This window comes from Chenopodium album, chromosome 13 (genome assembly GCF_948465745.1).
Source record: "Chenopodium album chromosome 13, dcCheAlbu1.1, whole genome shotgun sequence".
NCBI classification, from domain to species: domain Eukaryota; kingdom Viridiplantae; phylum Streptophyta; class Magnoliopsida; order Caryophyllales; family Amaranthaceae; genus Chenopodium; species Chenopodium album.
Window position 1 is genome coordinate 49,681,994 of NC_137846.1, and position 8,876 is coordinate 49,690,869.

The 8,876-nt window shown below is 32.8% G+C and overlaps 1 protein-coding gene and 1 non-coding gene across 2 annotated transcripts; both read right to left on the reverse strand.

The window, feature by feature from the left end:
• Nucleotides 1–1,416: 1,416 nt before the first annotated feature.
• Nucleotides 1,417–1,489, reverse strand: TRNAF-GAA (transfer RNA phenylalanine (anticodon GAA)). The gene has a single exon. It is a non-coding gene; the product is annotated as a tRNA-Phe (tRNA).
• Nucleotides 1,490–4,509: 3,020 nt separating this feature from the next.
• On the reverse strand, nt 4,510–8,628 carry LOC145576807 (uncharacterized). Its single transcript, XM_081634514.1, has 6 exons — nt 8,236–8,628; nt 7,254–7,318; nt 6,797–6,826; nt 5,759–6,707; nt 5,365–5,616; nt 4,510–4,821 (listed from the first exon to the last, which is right to left on the reverse strand). Exons 1-6 carry the CDS (start codon nt 8,335–8,337, stop codon nt 4,759–4,761), a joined length of 1,461 nt encoding a protein of 486 aa, XP_081490640.1. The 5' UTR covers nt 8,338–8,628; the 3' UTR covers nt 4,510–4,758.
• Between the last annotated feature and the right edge of the window lie 248 nt (nt 8,629–8,876).

Consider the following 8,876-nt stretch of genomic DNA (forward strand, 5'->3'; position numbering starts at 1 on the left):
TTGTATAATGGAATATTGTAGATGTTTGATCCTAAACTTATACTACTATTATTAAAGATTTAATCTCTTAATCTTAAAAAATGTCCATTAGTTAGGGCTTGTTTTGATGACTGAATTGAGCCGAACTTGTTGGAGCTGAACCGAACTGAACTGAATATTTTATGAGAGAAGGAAATCAATCAATAACTATATACTAAAAGACACACCAAAAATGACACGTGTCATTTTCTGGTGTGTCTCTTATTTTATTTTTTAAAAAAAAAATCTATTTAGGAAAGAAATCTTTTACATGAATAAAAGAATAAAAAAGATTTAGTGTATCCTTCCATAATATATATTTATACCATACACTTAAGTAAAAAAAAAATTCAAAATTTTACTATTATTACAAAGAAGATTTTTTTTTTTTAAAAAAAAAAAATTTTGTATTTAATTATGTACAAAAAGCTTGCCATTGATAAGAAATATCGCATAAGAGAGAATGAATAATAGTGTGTAAAAAAATTAATCTATTTATGGGTTAAATACATATTACCTAGATATTCATTTGGTTAATAAGAAGAAAATGATATAAATTTGTAGGTGATTTTTTTTTTTTTGGTGTTCCACCCGATTCAACCTTTTAGTTCTAGGTGGTTAGGTTTCAACCTCTCCTAATTGTTGTTGCGGGATCGAATACTACAGTCCTCCCTACTAATTAAGTGCAGTCTCAATCACCACTGCACCAACAATCAATTGGTATTTGTATATAATAGTTATAGAAAATTATCGTGCATAGCACGGGACCTAACCTAGTTAAGAAGTGAACTGAACTAAACTGAACTTATTGGAGCTGAACTGAACTGAATTGAAAATAAGCTGAAGAGAACAGACCCTTACTCCTTATATATATATCACTTATTATTTCCTCGTTTGCTTATTTAGGGAAACTGTGACCACATATTCTCATTAATCTACTTTATATACAAAAAAATGAAAATCATTCGAATAATTAAACGTATTCTTGAAATGCGTAAATAATAAATATGATAAACATTAAGGGACAAAGGGAGTTTGTGCGATGTATGCATAGGTCTCGTTACTACTTAAACTATGGGGTGTGAAAGGGCTATATCGAAAGTTGTGACTCGGGTTATTAAATTGTTCCACCAATTTTAGAAAATAGAATTGGAACAGTGTAATATTATGTGATTACAATCATTACATAATGGAAGTTTTCATATTATTAGCCATCTTTGGAGGTTTGTCAATAAAACTCTGTTCGATGCTAATGGTTATATGATGACAAATGAGTTTAGAGTTAAATTATTTTAAATGTGGCTGCTAAAAAGTACATGAATGAGCAAGTAAAATTCTAAATATAATTCTGAAATTTTGATCAAGGGTAAAAAAAAAAGGAAAAAAAAAAACCAAAAATGCGGTGAGCGTGGATCGAACACGCGACCTTCAGATCTTCAGTCTGACGCTCTCCCAACTGAGCTATCCCCGCTTGGATGATGAATTACACAACTTTAAATATAAGAATGATTATTTGAATGGGAGTCAGTAATCTACGTATTAACACTTTACTTTTTACGATAAAATCAATGCCAATCCTTGCATTTCCTATTTCCTTTCACAATTAAAAATAAAGAAAATTTAATAGTGAAGTAATTAATTTTGTAAGGAAGCTTTAGAAAAATTTTCGTACAAAAACCACAATTTCTATGAATTTTTTTTTAAAAAATAATCTTAAAAAGAGAAAAAAAAAAAAAAAAAAAAAAAAAACCTTTTGCTAAATGCCATATGAACAAGGTTGTATAGCAATTGTAATGATACTATAATAAATATTTTGTACTATATATTAATTGCACTTTACACCTAAGAAAATGTTGCAAAAATATACTCGAGCCATTGAAAGTTTGAAATCCAATATACAACTAATGCGATTAATGTAAGTTCAGCTATATTTTTTTTTATTTAAAGACGCAAGTTTCGCTATTTGGATACAAGGAAAAATGAGTAAATTGAGAGAATTGAATTGCTCATATACCAATAGATACATTCTCCGTTATTCTTTGAATACTTGTCAATGCACTTTTTTATAGGCTAATTCCATGTTCCTCGTTGTGAGAAACAGGTTTCGTTTCTCATGGGGGCAGAACAGACATTCCATCTAATATAAGTCATTTGCTGGCAATGTTGATGTGGCCTCATTAAAGTTACGTGTTTATCTTGTTTGCCAGCTGTATTATTGGTGGGTATCTCACAGTTGACACCGTTAACCTTCAACGTTTATTGATTTTTCATAATTTTAACTGGAATTATCGGCGAAACTCAAGCTGAAGAAGGCACGAATTCTTAGAGGTTGGAGTCGAATTCTGGGCGAAACACAAGTTGAAGAGGTCCAACTCGAATTCTAGAAGAAACTGAACTCGAAGAAGGCACGAATTCGAATTGGTTCTTCGTGTTTTCAAGTTCTTTCTGAATGAATTTCAATTCGAACTATGTTTTCGTATTGCTCTTTTTTTTCCCCTCAAATTGACCAACCTGCTTGTTTTTTTCGAAGGTTTAAGGGTTGAGGGTCGATGTTCGGTACGTCCATTGTTTCGATTGACAGAATTATTTCCAGAATTGTTTCGATTGACCATTCGGCACGAATCTTAAGGGCTGCAGTTCCAGTCCGGATTTTTTTAGGGTTGCAAAGGTAAAAATGGTATTAATTCGACTTTAATTGTTAATTTATGGAATTAGTATAATACAGATGGTATTAATTCGACTTTAATTGTGGATTCATGGAATTAGCATAATATAAATGGTGGAGTTAAATTATAGAAAGAGAGCAGAAAACTTCACTTACCTTTTACTTCAATGGAATTAAACATCTTGAATACCCGAGTTTTTCGTCTGATATGTAATCTCCACGACCTTTAGACAGGATAGAGCGCCATTGATAGAGAGGAGAGAGAGAACATAACGGCTGATAGAGAGGAGACGTGTGAAATCATTTACTAGGTAACGACATTACTCAAACATATTGACACATAGGCTGTCCCACGAAATCCGACTCAGCAGCTCAGGAAGTGAAAAACATGACTATTTTCCAAAATGCCATTGTGAGAAACGCAATTGTTCCTCACCATGAGGAACCGGGGCTCCCTCCTTTTTATATCATTACTATTTTAAATTATAATTTAGTAAAAACCAGTATAAATCCCGTGCATGCACAGATAATAATAAGATCTTTATTTAATTTATTAATTCAAAGATGGCAAAAGCTAATGAGCGCCCCGGGCGTTAGATAAGAGAATTAAAAGTTAAAATATTAGAGTAAAACTAACATAATTACACCGAATGACGCGTGATTTTGTCATGCATTCCTAACTTAGTACTATTTCAACCAATATAATTATTCCTTATCTAACGCCCCGGGACGCTCGTTAGCAAGATCCTTCAAAGATTATCATAATTAAACTTTGAAATTAATTGACACGTAAATATATATGTCTTGCTTTGTGAATTTATAGTACTAACATTAATTTTATAAGAAATTATTATGTACTCCCTCCGTCCCTTATTGATAGTCCCTTATGACCAGGTAATTTTCACGGGAATTAATAAGCATAAATAAGAAGTAGTAAATGTACATTGGAAAGATAATTACATTGGGTATGCAAAAAAGTAGAGAGAGAAAATATTAAAAGTACATGAGAAAACAAAATTTACATGGAAAAGTTAAACTCGCACAAATATTATTGCAAATTGGAGAGAATTTTGGTAAAAAAATAATATTAATGGTTGTTGGAAAATACAAATGGGGTAAATATTTTGGGACTAAAATTTAGTCATAAGGGGCTATCAATAAGGGGCGGAGGGAGTATAATATATTTCTTTAAGAAAAATTGATTTTAGTTTACACATTTTCCTTATTCTTTGATTAGTAGAAATTTTATAAATTATTAATTTATTGAATAACTTTTTTCAACTTTAGATATGTTGTAATATAAAAAGGAAATTTGTTGTTATTAATAGTTAATTAAATATCGTATACATACTTATCCTTGAAATCTATAATTTAAGTTGGTAAGATTTAGTAACAACTGTATTTAAAAAATAAATATATAAATAAATAAATAATTGGAAAGTAAAATTAGGCAGGAAATCATTTTACCACAAAATGACACGTGTCATTTGAGATTCGCCTTTAGTATAGATTTATTGATTGTTGATTTATTGATGATTGATTTATTAAAAAAATTGATATTTTGAAGTATAAATCGAGATAAATCTAACAAGACCTTTAGTATAATTTCTCTAACGAAGAAATGACAAAAGCGTTCAACAGAAGTATGAAGAGAAGGAAGATTGTCTTCTTTTTTTTTTTTTTTTTTTAAATGGTAATAATTGTCTAAGTTGTATGGAGCAATAATTAGTAAAGAAATACCACTGTAATATTTCCTAAAAAATAATAATAATAATACCACTGTAATATTCCATTTGGAAGATTTGGTAAGAAATTAGAACTTCTACTTCGTATTTACTATTGTAATTCTCAAAATATAAAGGGGGACATTTCGCAATATATGAGTCTATGTATTCTACTTTGTGCACAGCACATACGAACTCCCTGCTGCCTGATAGTAGAAATTACTAATTACAGGCATTCATCATTGTATTTTAAACTCATAACTCCTAATATTTGTTCAAAAAGGGATCAGTAATGAAGTATTAATGGGAACATCGACTATATACAAAACTTCCACTTCACATCAGCAGTCTTCATCTAAGATGGACTCGAGTATCCAGTGACCTGATGCCATCATTCATCCTACTGATCCTCCCCTGCCAATAACCCCGCGAGAAACAAATATCAGAAACAGACTTGCATGGTTAAAATTCAATTTATTATAGATTAGCAGCAGATACTATCATAAACACAGCATTAGTTAGTGTATGCTTTAGATACTTTCCCAATACTACATTGTACTACTACCTCCGTTTTATGTCAAATCGTTGCAAATAATATGAAATACGGGTAGTAAAAACATCAGAAAACTACATCAAGGTTACAGAGATCAACAAACAATTCTCTATACACATGTTTGGATGAAGGAGTTTGACAGGAAGGAAATTGGAAGGATCAAAGAAAGGGAAGCCCAAGAGAATCGGAGAAATTCAATCTTCTTCCTCCCTTCCCTGCTCTCACCTTCCTTCCCTATCCACCCTCTCCTACCATTCTTTCCATAATTACTAACCAACCGTGCTGTAAAAGAAATAAGAAAGGTTAACTTTTGACTCAGGTTGGATGAAATGAATTCACATAACCAATTTATAACAATTCATTGATAACATTCATGTAGTGAACAGCAAATATTTCAAATTTACCTTTGAACGAATTGATGTCACTCCAACTTCAGTTTTTAACTTCAATTTGGGTACCTCAAGCTCTGAAACTCTTACAACAGGCTCGTTATCTTTGCCACCAGATCTTAGACTCAAAACTGCTTTTCCTCTCATGTTCTCCTTTCCACTGCTCACAGCTTTATCAAACCGGCTGCTCTGTACTTTAGCCTTGACACCTTGGGCTACATTTTTTGACCGATTCAAAGAATTTTTCTGAGTTGCTTGAAGTACAACCTGTATAAAATCATATATTAGCTTCAGTCAGCAAAAGAAATCCATACCATATGATAAGACCTATTTCCTTCCATTGAACTTAGGAGAATGGAACATCTATAGTCACTCTGAACTCTGAATTCGAGTTTAGTGGATATCTCACCTTTGACTTAGAAGCTGCCAGGCTTCTAGATGCAGCAGCAGCATCTTTAACCTTCATCTTGGAGCAGTCATCTTTACCCTTCATCTTGGAGCTGTAAGTACTTGTACAAACAGATGTCTCATTCATGTTTTTAGCTTTTACCCTCTCATTGACAGGTTTTGCCAATTTCCCCATGTCTCGAACGTTCGGATTTTTATCTTTATTCTGTTTGAAAACAGCTGGCATTTTCTTAACCTCAAGCTTTGAATTTGAAAACCTCTGATTGGGCCTCCCATATGAAGTCTTCTGACCTTTTGATCCTATATTTATATTCATCTCTACTTTCACTTGCTTGCTGCGATCAGTTCTAGGAACTACTGCCAATCCAGTGCTAGAAGAGCCCACACTAGACTTGCCAGCAGAAGATTTACGACCATTAAGTTCTCTATCCTCACATATTTCAACCCTTGATGCTGGTCTTGTGGCACGACTTTTTCTCAGATTGTTTCTTAAAGCATTCAACAGAGCACCAGTGTGACCAAATGGCTCTTTTGACACCTCAAAAACCTTTGAATCTCGTTGAATACTTACATTTGTTATGGTGCTTGTTGAAACTCCACTTGTACTTGCTGACTGAGAATTCAGAGCAACTCTTCTCTCTGAATAATTCACCACACTGGTGATTGAACTAGAAGCCTCACTTTGATGTTCATGGCTCACTTTGGGTTTAAATTCCTGACTTGAAATGATATTAGTTGCTGAAATCGTACCGCCCAAATCATTTACAGGATGTTCTTTATTAGCTGAAATCTCACGACAATTGCTTATGCAGTCTTTACTTCTATAGTCTTTGCCTCTTGATTTCGAAACAGAAGATGGAAATTTTGGAGAGCATAAGTTGAAGAGATCATTCCCCACATCTGGATGTGCAAATGCAGATCTCAAATGGCGTGCAGAATGATGATGGAACCTAACAACCAAGACAAACCCATAAACAAAATGCCTATCTGAATGGTTGGGTTTAAAGAAGTTATATAGGGCAGGTGCAAGTGTACTTACGGGTGGCTCGTGTGAAACCATTTATCATCACTGCAAAAGGCCAGGGAAGTTACTTAGAAGCTGATATCAAATGATACAAGTATGCAACTCAGTAGTCACTCCATCCCAACAAAATTGTCATAGTTGATTATTTGCCGAATTGCAGTCTCTAAGATGCATCTTCATCTTTGACTATTATTCATTTCATATTACTTAATTTTTATTCTCTAACTAAACATACATAGAACAAACCCCTTTCACTTAATTACTTTAGGTAGAAGCATTCCAAACTCTCAATATCAACAATTGTTAAATAATTATGACGATTTTCAGGTATAGATGACTAAGTTAAGTTATCATCATAGCTTTCCAAACTCTCAATTTCATCAGAAGACACGAATCCATCTATGAAGGTTTTCTGGTATAGCTGGGACACATGGACTAAAACATCAGCAAATCTGAATCAAAAGAAACTCACTTGTCTTCTGATATCAGCATTGTCTCCAACATAAGATCAGCCCACATGGGTGCCTCAATTTCTTCCTGTGAATTAGTACATACACAACAAAATTTGAGGTATTACAACCCAAGAACTCTAAACCCACTTTATAAAATCTAATCTTCAACACACATATACTTAGTATGCAGGAATGTAGGATCACGTTATTCACATGATAATCAAAGTTGAAGGATTCCAATATGTTCACTGAATACTCCTTGTACATTATATACTCAAAACTTCATACATAATATCAATCAGCATATGAGCTTCAGAACAGAGAATCTACTAGCATAGTAGCAGTATGTACAAGCAAAAATTAGAAAATACATGACCCATTTCATTGTTTCATTATAATTTTTTAATGTAAAACATTTCACAAGACTCGAACAACAAAATAATACAATCATTGGTCAAACCTAAGATTCTCACAAGTACATCTCAATCTAAATTAGATATGAAAAACTTCTAAAGTTCAACTACAATATAGCAGTGTCTACAGCACACTCATATACTGAAGAATCCGAAATCGTTGAATTTTTCAACAAGCTTAGTTGGTAAAGCTCCTAGCAATCATGCCCGAAAACTCGAAACCCATGTTCAAAACCCATCTTCTTACACTTTTGTGCCTTATTTGGAACCAATAGCATAATACACAGATACTCAATCACCCAAAAGTCTCAAATAATTAGGGTTTATTGAAATTAACCCCAAAATTTTGCATAATTTAGGAAAACTTAGGGTACATTGAAAAATACCCCAATTGCAAGAAATCCAATCTAAAGTAAAACCAGAAAAAACCCAATAAATGCGTATTCAATAAATTAACATGACATTAATAGAGATTATGCGACTTAAAATGATACATTCATATATTCTATAATAAACCCATTAAAATATAACCAAAAAAAAAAAAAAAATTGGTGATTACTGGGTTTTTTGCAGGAGCAAATGGAATTACCAGAAAATCCCAGTGATCGACATCCCCAATGCTTCTTCTATTGGAAGCTCCGACACCATTTTCGCCATTTTCTTTAACCTTGATCTTACTCTGAACCATCATTTCTTTAATTTTTTTCAAAAAATCAGCAAAACCCAGAAATTATTTCATCTAATATGAGCCAAAAAATTCAGCAAAATCCAAGTAGTAATTAGGGTTACTCATATTTTTGAAAAATAAAATCAAATTTTCGTATGAAATGAGAAGGAGTGAAGTTGAATTGAGGACGAAGTAATGGAGGAAGAACTGAGGAAGTTGAATTGGGAAGATGGAGGGTCAAAGAAAAGGAGGATATGAACCGTGCGATGTAAACTTGATTGTACACGTGTAGGGTGAGGATGCTTTTATATTTGCTCGACCGTTGGACAATTCAATGAAATTTGAGGAGGGAAAAGTAGCTTCCTTAAGAAGCCAAATTGATTAACTCCTATTGTGAAGTTGTGAACCAAACACCCTCATAGAGTCATAGGAGAATACAAGTTATTATCATATACGAAGTATTAACAAAAGTTATTCATCACAGGGTATAAACGTCATTTTAGCGAGTTATTTAAGAATAGTATTGTAAATTTACCAATAGATCTTCAACCTTCAATGACAAA

Excerpts from the sequence above, each read along its gene's own strand:
- LOC145576807 (XM_081634514.1), bottom strand. The coding sequence starts at position 8,337 with ATGATGGTTCAGAGTAAGATCAAGGTTAAAGAAAATGGCGAAAATGGT. Across the intron at positions 6,827-7,253 it reads ATGCTGATATCAGAAGACAA|TGATGATAAATGGTTTCACA; the intron begins GTGAGTTTCTTT and ends GGCCTTTTGCAG. Across the intron at positions 5,617-5,758 it reads TGGCAGCTTCTAAGTCAAAG|GTTGTACTTCAAGCAACTCA; the intron begins GTGAGATATCCA and ends GATTTTATACAG.